Source organism: Sus scrofa, chromosome 8 (assembly GCF_000003025.6).
Source record: "Sus scrofa isolate TJ Tabasco breed Duroc chromosome 8, Sscrofa11.1, whole genome shotgun sequence".
In the NCBI taxonomy this organism is placed as follows: Eukaryota; Metazoa; Chordata; class Mammalia; order Artiodactyla; family Suidae; genus Sus; species Sus scrofa.
The window spans coordinates 110492240-110506006 of record NC_010450.4 but is presented as its reverse complement, the minus strand read 5'-3'; the positions used below and the strand labels follow the sequence as shown (position 1 = coordinate 110506006).

The 13767-nt window shown below is 39.4% G+C and overlaps 1 protein-coding gene and 1 long non-coding RNA gene across 13 annotated transcripts in view; one reads left to right on the top strand and one right to left on the bottom strand.

Annotated features, from left to right (window-relative positions):
• Positions 1-13767, bottom strand: part of LOC102158976 — a 977225-nt gene that overhangs the window by 921889 nt on the left and 41569 nt on the right. For 10 of the 12 annotated variants that reach the window (XR_002346443.1, XR_002346448.1, XR_002346451.1 and 7 more), the window contains exon 1: positions 610-1015. The exons of the other annotated variants lie outside the window; for them this stretch is intronic. This is a non-coding gene — a long non-coding RNA (uncharacterized LOC102158976). Of the gene's footprint in view, positions 1-609; positions 1016-13767 lie in introns of those variants that run through there. 12 annotated transcript variants of the gene reach the window in all.
• Positions 1179-13767, top strand: part of C8H4orf32 (chromosome 8 C4orf32 homolog) — a 36379-nt gene continuing 23790 nt past the window's right edge. Inside the window, exon 1 of the mRNA XM_013978951.2 lies at positions 1179-1481. Within this exon, the coding sequence (XP_013834405.2) occupies positions 1302-1481 (180 nt within the window). The 5' untranslated portion in view covers positions 1179-1301. The remainder of the gene's footprint in view (positions 1482-13767) is intronic.

Below are 13767 nucleotides of genomic sequence, written 5' to 3'. Positions count from 1 at the left end.
ATGCCCTCGCTAAGCTGCCACTCCCCCTCCCCCATCTCCATGTGTTCACCAACCTGGGAGCTCTCTAAATCCCTGTCCTTTGGGTTTCTATGGAGGCTTCATTACACAGGCATGATTGACTAAACTGTTGACCGCTGGTGATGGATTCAACCTTCAGCCCCACTCCCCTCCCTGGAGATCAGGGTGTGAGACTGAAGTTCCAATCCTCTAATCACAAGGCTGGTCTTCTGGCAACCAGACCCCATCTTTGTTACCTAGAGGTTATCCAAAAGTCACTTCATTAAGATAAAAAAAAGATATCTTTATCCCTCTCACCAAACTCCAAGGTTTTAGGAGCTCTGTGCCAGGAATGGAGACAAAGGCAAAATATATATTTCATATGATAAATCACAATAGTAAGAAAATAATTACTAATTAGATGTGTCTTCCTTACCACACACTGAGAGTGACATATTCTTACCCATTTAAAGAAATACACACAAATGCAGATACACCACCAAATGCTCCCAAGGCTCCAACAGCCAACACACAGCAGGGAGGCACTCAACAGAGAGAGACCTTCAGAGAGACACAGGAGGTAAAGGGAACAAAACAGAGAATGTGGATTACTTGCAAAGGATGGACAGCACTCGGGACAGGCAGCCAGCAGCACAGCCGGGCACACCGCCTGCGCCAGGCAAGCACAGAGGGCCCCGCTGAAGTGTGGAACTCTGTGTCTGTGTGTGTTCCCCTCTCTCACACCTACACACGCTCTCCTCCCTCCCTCACAAACACACTCTCTTACATATACCAGGTCTTTCTTCCAGTTTTTATCACTGTCTTACACACACAGTCTCTCCTATGCACCTACAATATCTTATACACAATCTCTCACAGTCGTACAGAGTCATACACAACCTCCCTCGCATAGTTTCTCTCAGTCTCTCTCACAAACGTGCGCGCGAAAATACACATTCCCTGTGCTAAAGCTCTCACACACACACACAATCTCTCTCTCTCTCTCTCTCTCTCTCTCTCTCTCTCTCTCTCTCTCTCGTTGGCCCCGCCCCGCCCCGCCCCGGCCCCTCCCCCGCGTGGGCTCCGCCCCAGCAGCCGAGGGCGGGGCCAGCCGGTGACAGGAGGGGCCGGGCCGGGGCCGGGCTGGTACTTCTGGCGACCTGGCCAGCCGAGCGCGCTCTGGAGACGCCTGACAGCGGCGAGTGCGGCCGGTCCAGGGCGGCCCACGGGCGGCGGTCGCTGCCTCCCGCTTCGCGGCTTGGCCCCTCGGGCAGCCGTCCCGGGCAGCGGGAGTTGGCTGCGGGATGTGCTCGGCCGGAGAGCTGCGTGGTGGTGGCGGCGGCGGCGGCGGCGGCGGCGGCGGGGAGCATGACGAGAACGGGGACGCGCTGGCTGAGCGGGCGGCGGCGGGGACGGAGTCGGAGCCGGAGCCCGGGGCGACCCCGCGGCGGCGCGGGCGGCGGCCAAAGGAGGAGCTGGAGCAGGTGAGCGAGGAGGGACGGTGCGGTACGGCCGGTTTCCCGAGCCCCACCCGGCGGCGGAGGGAAGTGACCCGGCGGGTTGGCGGCGCCAAGCTCTGTTCCGCGTGGGGCGCTGCTGCTCGCCGCGGCGTTCGGGGAAGCCGCCGCGAGGAGCGGTTGGACGGCGCGCTGCGCTCGGGGCCGAGCCGCGGGGTCGCGCCTGTGCGCTGAGAAGTGCGGGCCCGGAGTCGCGTGCGCCGGGGGATCAGCGCCACCCTTACCCACCCAAGGGGAAGAGGGTTCTCAAGCCGGCGCTCAGAGCTCTGTGGACGGCCCTTCTTAACCGTCATTTACCTAAAAGCCTTCCTTGTAAACACTCCAAGTCCGCACCCCTAGGAGTGTTCCAGGGGACAGCTGCTCCCCCCACCCTCCATCTTGGGTTTCTGAACCCACATCCAGCACCTCTGAAAGGTGTGGGTGTATTTCTCCAGACACGCTATCAGTATCTGAAGGCATGTGTGGGAGCCAGTATTACAATAGATGTCTTGACAGGGACTCTCCGATAGCAGGCTTTTCACATGAACACAGATGAGATCTAGACTTCATTTTAAAACTGAAAAAGCAAGAAAATTGCTTTCAGTTGGTACCAAAGGGGGAAAAAAGTATGAGGCTAGCCATAATAAGGGAAAAGAGAAGTTAGGTAATTTTTGAAACTCTCTGAATTTGCTTTCACTTAAGTACAGCGCTTATAACACATCATTTACCTTCAAGATTAGGCAAGAAGTTTGAGAGAGATTGAACTGTGTGTGGGATGAATTTTCACCAGCAAATATTATAGTAATTAGACCTTCAAAAATACCCGAGATAAGCTAACCTTCAGAATCACATTAAGGAGCAGGAATTCTAATGATTGCCTTTATTACTGCCTTTATTACAGCCTATACTGTTGAGCTCAGTTGAGGTCTCTTGTTATCCTTCTCCATCCCTTTCGGTCACGTTCTCAAACTCCAATATCATCAGTAAATGTACTAATAGATAAAGTATAACTTCTAGTATCTCAGCCTTATATTTAGGAAAGAAATAACTGTGTGGCACACACAAAATATGCCTTAGCATTTGGCTTGCTTACCATGTGGAAGTGTAGTTTTTCATTCTTTTGACAATATAAGAGATGGTGACTGAAGCAAATAATTGGTAGCTAGGAGATCTTCCTGATTACTTTCCTGGTGGTTTTCCCCCCATTAGCTGTACCATGACTCAGTAGCTAAAGAGCTCTTTCCTCTTACTTTAGTTTGTTCAACTGGAAAAGTGAAGAAAACAGCAACAGGAACTTCGGGGGAGAGGGGGTGGCGTATACATTTGAGCTGAAAGTCCCAAAGTACATTTTGAAGTGGTTGTAAGGAAGCATGTAAAATACTTTATTTAAGCTCCTGTGGATTTTTCATCATTCGTAGCTCTGGTCTTAACAAAATTGCTTATGGAACAAAGAAAAGGGATGAAATAAAACAAGAATGACACGTATGTTCTAGAAAACAGGTACACTTTGTATACCTGATCTTTTAACTGCATATCATGAAATTTATTTTCCTGGACTCCTTTGAAAATGTTATTTTTCCCACGATTTATTTCTGTACTCTAAGTCTACATACATAGTACTTGAAAATTACACCTCAGATACGCATTTCCTCCTGTATCAGCAACCAAAGAAGAACTTCTTATCAAGAAGTCAAAAATAAAAAACTGTTACAACCCAATCCATTGGTGTTAGTAAACTTTTGTGATAAATCATTTCTTGGTAATGAATGTAGTTTTTTCAAGTCCTGAAAATGAAATTTAAAATTTGCATGCATTGCCTTGCAGTGATGATAGAGATATAAAAATATTCGGAGAGGTAAATGAAATTTAATAACTCTAAAAGATAAGAAATTTTTTGTTTGTTTAGGCAGATGGTGTGTTTTTTTTTTTTTTTTTCTTTTTGCCATTTCTTGGGCCGCTCCTGCGGCATATGGAGGTTCCCAGCTAGGGGTCTAATCGGAGCTGTAGCTGCCAGCCTACACCAGAGCCACAGCAACACGGGATCCGAGCTGCATCTGCGACCTACACCACAGCTCATGGCAACGCCGCATCGTTAGCCCACTGAGCAAGGGCAGGGATCGAACCCACAACCTCATGGTTCCTAGTCGGATTCGTTACCCACTGGGCCACGACGGGAACTCCCTGTTTTGTTGTTTTAAGGAGACATGGACTCCAAATTATGGATGGAATATTTTCAAGAACTTGGTTTGTAAACTTGTTATTTAGAACTTAAAGCGAATTTTTCTATAGAAACAATGATATAAACAGAAGCAAAACTAATTAGCTGTAAATGAGACAGAGGCCATCTCCCTGCTGTCCTTTCTGCTTAGCACTCAGTGTTCCAGAATCTGAGTAGCCTCGTGAATGTTAAGAGAGAATTGGTAGCAGTGGCAGTGGTGACAGTAATAGCAGAGGCTCCCTTATATCTGGATCAGGGCTCTGGGTGGTGTGCTCTTGAACCCCATAGGTCCAGAAGGCTCCTCACTCTTGCTCCTCCAGCTCTTTCAGTGATTTGTGTCAGCCTCCAATTTTCTGTATTAAATCCCTGTCTATTTCTGGGTTCCTTCCAGTTTGCCCTTAGCTGATAATTTGATGAAGCAGGTTTCTTCCTTAGGCCATTCCTCAGGCTCAAGTCTCCTCTACATGCATCTTTCCCTTCACTGACTTTTCTTTCCACTCCTGTCTGAAAAGCTCATGCCTTCCCTCAACTTGGAGGGCTCTTGCATCAGATTTGACTATACAGAAGGTATCTTTGGCTCATTGTTGTTATGATACATCAAAATGTATCTGGATTTTAGGATTTATTTCATGTAGTACCAAAATACATGGTATTTATGTAGGTGTTTTCTTAATAACGAAGAGACTGTCAGCATCACTTTTTATAATTGATCCTTAAACACTACTCCATCACTTTGCATTCCTGCTTTTTTCATTGCTTATCAGAGAGAAAACTAAGATTCCTCTGTCCTTTTGGCCTAAATCTTTCCAGGTAGGATGATTGACAAGGCAGCCTGTATCCCAGGGGAGGAGGACTTCAAAGACTGGACCGGGTCCCCTAGATGAAGGAACTGTGTCAAGTTTGAAGTAGGAGTTTGGCCTCTGAGAGAGATAAGCAAGGGTGAGAGGTAAAATACCCAGGAAACCTGAGGGACAAGGCACAGCTATCCTACCTGTGTGTTGGTAGTTGTGTGCATAAAAGATGATCCAAGTATGTTCATGACTGAATGCCAGGTCCCTCTATGTAAGAGTCTCTACCCTGCTGCATATCTGGAAGGTTAAATATCTCCAGTCCTTTTGTTGCGTTTCTGTGTGTAACGTGAATGGATACGCCTCAGTGTAGCACTTTACAACCTGAATAACGTAAAATGGCCCTGCCATCTCAGAGCATAAAAAGGCCCCACTTATCCTTGGATGGGCTTTAGAATCATTATTTTTAGTTTTTAGCTCTTTCTTCACACTTATAAAAGTATGTGTACTTCAGAAAATGTAGAAATTTAGAACAATCTAAAGAAAAAAATGTTTGTATGCTCCTAGTGATACTGTGCTATAAAATATGAAACATTACATTCATATACCTCTGTGTGTATGTGCATATATAACACACATTTTCAACATGTTTTAGTGTAATACTTACATTTGGTATCTTGTTTTAACTACTTAGCATGTTGTGTCATTTTTCTCATGTTATCAAAAATTCTTCGTAAAAATTATTTTTACGGCTGCCTAATTAATAGTCATTCTCTTAATGCTGCATATTTAAGTTGCTTCAGACTTTTTTTTATAAATAATGCTGTAATGAAAATCTTTGCTTATAAAGTTCTTCCTTGTTCTCACAGCTCTCACAGTTCTACCTTGGAATAAATTCCTAGAAGTGGAAAAATTAGGTCAATAAGTCAAATTCTTTGAAGCCTCTTCAAACATCTTAAATGCATTTGGGAAAGTCGCACAATGTGTACTTTTGGCATTAGGATGTAACAATGCCGATTGGAAACCATCCCTGCCAGCAATGAATAGTATAATTTATAGATTAACCTTTTCCAATTTAGTAGGTACAAATTATCTTGTTGTAAGATATTGCTGGAGAGGTTTACTAAACCATTCATGTATATATTGAGTATTTGCATTTCTTTTTAATCATGTTCTTTGACCATTTTTTTCTTTTGGCATCATGATATTAAACCCACATTGTCCATAGATTATAATTATTTTCTCTGCTTGCTGTTTACCTTATGATTTTGTGATTTTTTGATTTAGAAATGCTTTTTAGCCAAAGGAATTTTTTGATAATTTCATACGTACATCTCACACACACATGCACACACACCTGACATACACAATACATATATCTATATCTGAATGTATCTGTTTAGAACATTCTAATCCTACAATCAGTTAAAATATCCACCAATATTTTCTTGTGTGTGTTTATAGTTTTATTTTTACTCTATATATTTAATCTCTATAGAGTGATTTATGTTTTTTTCCTAATCACTGAATAATCTGTTTTCTACCTGGCTGTACAAACCTTTATGATAGTTATAAATACTGAATTCTAGGCGTTCCCATCATGACGCAGCAGAAACAAATCCAACTAGGAACCATGAGCTTGCGGGTTCAATCCCTGGCCTCACTCAATGGGTTAAGGATCCGGCATTGCTGTGAGCTGTGGTGTAGGTTGCAGATGCAGCTCAGATCCTGTGTTGCTTTGCCTGTGGCTGGCAGCTGTAGCTCTAATTCGACCCCTAGCCTGGGAACCTCTGTATGCTGTGGGTGTGGCCCTAAAAAAGCAAAAAAAAAAAAAAAAAAAAAAACCCAAAAATGCTGAAGTCTATATTAAGCTTTTATATTTCTGTTGGCATTGTGAAAGGGATTTCTTTTTCCACATCATTTTTTAACTGCTGGTTTCTAGCTCTTGGTTTTTGTATATTTAATTTTAAACAAGACCTTTGTGAATTCTTTTATTAATTCTAATATCAATATATATTAGTACCTGTGAGACTTGATTATTTTGCATCTTCTAGTGGATATAATTATCCACTCTAAAGATAAGGTTGGTTTTGCTTCCTTTCAGATGGTAATACTTCATTTCTATTTCTTGCCTCTTGCGATGGGGAACTATTGGATAAATGCTTGCTTATAGATATTTAAGTAAATAAATGAAGGAACCTATATAACAGCATTTATCAAAGTATATTCCACGAGATCATCTGTTTAAAAAAAAATGGTGGCAGAAGGAAACCTTATATCAGCTCTTTGACCTATGAATAAAGATATGATGAGCAGTACATATTCTAGATCCAGAACACCCAGGTTTGAATCCTTACTCTGCACTTACTAACTATAACTTTGTGCAAGTAATTAACCTCTTTGGCTTTCAGTTTCTTCATCTGTATAAAGGGAATAATAGTTGTATCGACCTCATAGGATTGTAATATGTATGTAATATATGTAAAGTGTTGGGGCGTAAGTACCTAGCACATAATATGCATATAAGGGTTAGCGTTTAGCTTTTGGACCTAATTTTCAACCAGACCCCTAAGTGAAAAGAAATCTGAGAAATGTTATTTTTAAGTTTACCAAACTCAGCCATTTAGAAAGCCACCCTAGGAGGAACGTGGAAGAGAACAATGTTCCTAAGCTTTAACGTGCAGATGAGTCTTTCCTTGTTAAATGCATATTGTGATTTTGTTATGAGGTGAGACCTAAGATTTCTGTTCTCTGCACGCTCCTAAAGTGATGCTAATGCTATGCCCATGAACCATACTTTGAGTGGCAAGGGAATAATAAGCAAGCCAATTCACAAATTGACCATACTTGCCTTTCAACATAGTATCAGTAATATATCTATATGTAATATAGATATGAATTTAACTACGTAAGTTACTTAATATATATGTAAGTTATTTAACTCTGTCCCTAGAAGGGTATATTTTCTGAACTCTTGGTTAAGTGTAAGCAGCCAACAAGCCTAGGTTCCCCAGGCCAAGTGATTTGCTATATAGGTTTTATAACTAGTGCTAGAGCAGACCAGAACGCAGGTCTTCAAACTCCAAAGCTGTTTTTTGTGGGTTTTTTTGTTTTTTGTTTTTCCCCCAGAAGTACAAAGAGTCCTCCCTCATGATGGGAGAACAGACTGATAAATCTCCTGTCCCACCCCCTTAGAATGTGTAGTTCAAAAATAGATATTTGTTTATACCCACTTCCTTTCACATCTTTTAAAAGCAGTTTGCAAGCAATACTGTAGCAAGTGCTATGAGTTTAGGTAAACTCAGCCCTAAGCTTAATCTAATTTTTTTCCAATGGTTATCTAGTCACTCGGAGTAACTCGGAATAATTTTGTATATGGTAGACATCTTTTGTTCATTTTTTAATCATTATTCAAAAATGGAATCTCTAAATCAGTGGTTCTTAACTGGGGGCAATTTTGCTCACAGGGGATATTTGACAATGTTTGGAGACATTTTTGAATGTTAAGACTAAGGGGGTATGGTTCTATTGGCATCTGATAGGAAGAGTCCAGGGATACTGCTAAACATCCTATAATGCACAGAACAGTCACCTACAGCAAAGCATTGTCTGACCCAAAATGTCATTAGTGCTAAAGCTGAGAAACTGCTTAAAATGCATTAGGGTTACAGTGGTTTGAATTGTCAAGATTAATTACTCTGCTGATAGACAATCCAATGCATAGATAATAGTTTATTTTCTTGAAGCCTACAGTCCAAACAAGTACTCTCCCAACTGATCTTTTCTTGTATCTCTTCTTCTAGCAACTCCTTATATGCAGCTTTCTCCATTTTTATTTCCCTCTGTGTTGGAAGATGGAGGGAACAAAAAGTATCTGCCAAACTGACAAGGTATCTTGAGACTGAAAAACATTGATTGCAGTTCCATACAATCCATGGATCCATTTGTTATAGGATAACTTACTTACAGGGTGGGAACAGACAGACAGTCATCCAGAAGCATTTGTAGCTGCACTCCGCACCACTGAAAAGCCACTGGGACAATTTTATAGTCAACCTAGGGTATGGGGGTACAGGTCTTGATTTATGAATGGGTAATCAGTCTTATGGATACAATAAGTCAGTGAAGGGTTTCATCAATGTTGGGAACAGATAAAAAGGCAAACCTAGTCCTAATGATTATTAAACAATATCTGTTAGCTGCAAAGCGCTTGAAAACAAGTGATTTACCACACAGTACAGCCCTGAGTAGGGTCAGCAGAAGGACAAGGACCGTATGGGCCCAAGATGGTGTCAGTTATACTAACAGCCAAATACTCTTGCATTCTTTTTCTGTCCATCTGTCCTACTACCCATTTCTTTTCTCTCTCCTTATTGTCTCATTCTCCATCATCTTTTATTCTCCCCCCTCATCTTGGCCACTTTCTTTTTTCATACATCTTCTCTACCCCGCTACCTCCTCTCTTCTGTAGAGGCTGAGTATTAAACAATGAAAAAGATTTTGGAGTATGACAGTTCTCAGTTTGAATTTTGGCTTTACTACTTCATTAGCCTTATCCTAATAACCTAATCTTAAAGACTGAATTTCCTCATTGTAATGAGTATAATGCTATCCACTTAAAGTTATGCGTATTCAGTGACATTTTGTATATGAAATACCTAGCATATGGTAGGTCCTCAAGTGAATACTAGCTCCCTATTTTACCCTCATCTTCTCTCTCATCTTTGGTTCCCTTCTTATTCTTAACTAACCACATCATAAAACTGTATGTTTACTAAATCTAGTTTTCAGATTCGTAGAGTATTATTGAATAAAGTATTTCCTAATCTAAAAATCAGAGAAGTATATCGTATTTCTTTTAAAAAACCCACCAACCTAAGTTGTGCTGCTTTTTATATAGCTCTCCAGTTTTTGTTGTTGTTGTTGTGGATCACTGATCTTTGATAGGAAAAATACCCACCCTCCTCCCTACAAGTTGTTCTCAACGTTCTTTTTAAGAGACGTGGTAAAGCAAGCTTACAGGGAAAACCCAAATGGCAGTATCATGAAATTAACATTGCCCTAAGAGGCCTAAGCAGAAACTCTATCTTTTTTCATACCTTCTTTAATCCTTAGCCACACTATCTTCTCTAGAGTTGCAGTCTCATCTTGCCGTAGCAGCAACATGTCCTCAAAAAAAACCTTAAGAGTCCCTGCTAACCATGTTTTTGGTTCATTAGGTATGTAGTGTGTTCCTGTGTGTGTGTGTGTGTTTTCAAGGGAATAGATAATTTAATCAATGGTAGTTTCATTTGAGCAGAGAAATTGAATTATTTTTTTTGCTTTTTAGGGCCACACCTGTGACATATGGAGGTTCCCAGGCTAGGGATCAAATTGGAGCTATAGCTGCCAGCCTACACCACAGCAACACAGGATCCGAGCCACATCTGCAACCTATGCCATAGCTCAAGGCAATGCCAGATCCTTAACTCACTGAGTGAGGCCAAGGGATCAAACCCGCAATCTCATGGTTCCTAGTCAGATTTGTTTCCGCTGCACCACAACAGGAACTCCAGAGAAATTAAATTTCTAGTTAACTTAATGAAAAAGAAAAAGACACTTTCTTCTTATGTAATTTTCCCCATAACTGGTTTTGGTTTTGGGTTTTTTTTTTTTCTCTATTTAACATCATTGGCAGCTATGCCTTATCTTGCCTTAGGAAGTGGAAGTGGTTGGCTTTGTTTTTGCTATTTTTTATGGCAACAACTATAGCTTATCAGATTTCTCATCAAAGAAAAGGTATGGTGCAAATGTTTTGAACATCATGGAAAATGAAGGATAAAATACTTAGTATCTAAACACAGTATTAAGAAAGTTAAATTCTCATTTATGGTTTTACTGTATTCCCCCCCTTTGTTTTGGCCCTACAGAATGTGGAATTTCCCAGGCCAGGGATCGAACCTGCACCACAGCCTGAACTGCTGCAGTGACAATGCTGGATCCTTAACCCCCTGTGCCACAAGAGAACGCCTATATTCCCTTTGAAATTTCCCCCAATTTTTGCTAACATCAGTGTTTGAGATTTTCTTTAATTCTCTCCAATTAATCCCCCAAAATTGATTTTTGTATTTTACCTCTTGATCAAAATTTTACTCAGATGTATGCCATCTACAGAGACAGGGAATTTAAGTTTGATTTCCCATGGCTGGCAAATTTCATTAGTTTAATTGAATTCCTTATTCCATGGCTTTCAGATGTAATAAAATATAACAGAAGCTACTATCATTGCCACAAATTGAGAAGTGAAAAGACATTTTTAAGGAAAGGTGTTTTATTTTGGCTGTTTTAAATAAACATGCTGTCCCATCTTGTGGCAGCAGCTAGCATATTGCTCTGTACAAGGTACTCAACAATGTCACCAGAAACTTTAAACAAAAAAATAGATTTTAAGTATGAAGTGTAGAAATTTTTAACCTGTAACTTGAATTAATCATTTTCTGTACTTCATGGCCCACTATTGTCATTAGTTCATACACTGCCCTTCTTTTATTTTTTCATTATGGAACCATTCTCTTCCATTACAATGGGCAACTCTTTTTAATAAGTTTGATAAATATAGCTGAAATTATATTTTTGAATACTTGCAGTTTAACTTGTCTAAATCTGCAACTGTGATTTTAAAATATTGAATTCCATTGGTTAAAATGAAAATGAATACAAACTTTAGTATTTATCTGTAAAAAATAACTTCAAAGACTGATTCAAGAACTAGCTGATATTCTCATTGATTTGCATCCATCCCCCCAAAAGTTTTTTTTCCTTTTGGGGAAATATGTGGCTTAGTGAAAAAGAAGTATAAATAAATGTTATAACTTTGCATTTCATTTAAAAATGACAAGTTATAAATATAAAAAAACATTTTATAAATTATATATGCTGTGGTTAGGTGAAGTGTTATATCATAGTAAAATTTTATATTTATATTATTTTTGAACATTGTGTTAGGAAATAAAAAACTGCAACATGTAGTATCCAGTGAGGAGGAAAACATCCAGTCTCACTAGAAATAAAAGAAATGCAAAGTAAAACTACTAGTAATAATATTTCACCTATCAAGTTGATAAAGATTAAAAAGATGAATGGTATGGGTTTAAGGAAACATTGTATGAAATAAGAATACACTAAAGTTAGAAGTAAAATTTGTTTTATCCTCAAAACAGAACAGACCTGAAGATTTCAAGGGGAAGGGGAGGGAGTGGGATGGAGTAGGAGTTTGGGGTTGGTAGATGCAAACTATTTCTACAGCACAGGGAACTATATCCAGGCTCTTGGGATAGACCATGATGGAAGATAATATAAGAAAAAGAATGTGTGTGTATATATATATATGCCTGGGTCATTTTGCTGTACAGCAGAAATTGGTACAACATTGTAAATCAATTATATTCTAATTTTTAAAAATCTAAAACAAGTAAAATTGGTTCAGTCTTTCTAGAGGAAAATCTGGTATCACACCTCATGGGTAGAGACTACTATTGCGCCTCACTTTAAAGATATAAAAACTGCGCAGAGAGGTAAAGTAAAATATTGAAAGTATTACAGCTAGTAAGTTCCAGAGGTGAGATTCAAACCCATGCTTAAAGCCTGAGTTCTTAACCACCACGCTAGTGTTGATACATAAAATGAATTCAGTGGATTGTGAACCAGATAAAATAGTATACAAATTGTTAGAATACATCACAGATGGTATGAATGTCATTTTATGGAACATTAGTTTATATGTACTAGGTCAAGAAATAAAATATTACTCTTACTGTGGATCACAATCAAGGTAACAGCACTAACCCAGCCTGCTCAACTCTGTCTCAGGGCCTCTGCCTGCACTCTTGTCCCCAGATCATCCCCTGGCAGATCTTCATAGCATTAGCTTAGCTATAACCTCTCAGAGATCCCAGCTCTGCCTAATTAATGTATAGAAAGAACCCCCAATCCACCCCATCCTCCTCTCTTCCATGACTGATTCCCTCATAGCTCTTATGCTATTTGAAATTATTTTATTTGTTATTTAACATATTTATTCTCTGCCACCTCCCACTTTCTGCTTTCCCTTCCACAGGCTCACACTAAATCATCTCCATGAGAGCAAAGACTGAATATACAAATGCTTTGGACAGTTATTTTGGCATCTTTGAAGTAGATGAGTCTCTAAAAATGTCTATCTAAAATGACACTGCTAATAAAAACTCAGTTGATGTTTTTGCTGAAGCAGTGCATCTTCCCAAGGAAACTTTCATGACAAAAATTAGTTTTGAAGAGAGAGGATTTTGTGTATAACAGGAACATACTCTATTGTCAGAATCAATAGGAAGAAGAAAAAAAAAAAAAAAAGTGATGTTAGCCGAACACTGAGATAAAGATCCCTGTAAAACATTTGTAAGAATTTTGTCAGGGATTGTGTGCCTTGCTGTGCTGTATTTAAACACCAGCATAATATCAAGGAGATGAAAGGCTAACAAACATAAGATCTTGGAACACTGGCATTAATTTATGTAGTTGGTAAAAATAGGCAATTTTGTTTTCTCTGGAAGTAAACATAGGAAAGACAGTAAATGAAACCCAGTGTAATACAGATTAAAATTCAGATCATCATACATGTATGTAACTTGGTCATCATGCTGTACAGTAGGAAAAAAAACTATGTATTGGGGAAATAAAAAAATGAGATCAGCCATTTTAATAATGGCAGTATTATAGGCTAAGTTTTAAGAAGAGGTAAAATTATAGTGCTCATAAAATGAACACATGTTTAAGTATTTTTACTTAACTCATCATTAATGAGGGAACCAGGCAAATGTTACAACCATTTCAAAGGAAAAATCAAAGAGTCAAAAATGTGTATGGAGAGAAAGTATGTTGAAATGAATCAAATGGCCTAAGACTGGCTTTTTCCTAGGTGGGGAGGGAAGACAATTGAACATCCACTGGAACAGAATTTGTTTTTCTTGTATATAGATAAGATTTTTGCATCACTCTTGGTTATCAATAATTTATAGACTTGTAAATATCATAAAAACCAAATAGCATTCTAATAATGCATAGTTTTCCATGGAAACACCTATAAGGGTTTTTTTTTTTTTTTTGGCTTATTCTTAATTTTCTTGTAGTAATACATTCCTAAAATTTGCTACACAAGTGATTAATTTGTGCATAGTAAGGGTATTCTCCCTTTATGCTGTCTCCTGCTGCTAGAAAGATTCTGTTCTAATCTTCTTCCATGGTAATACTGTAT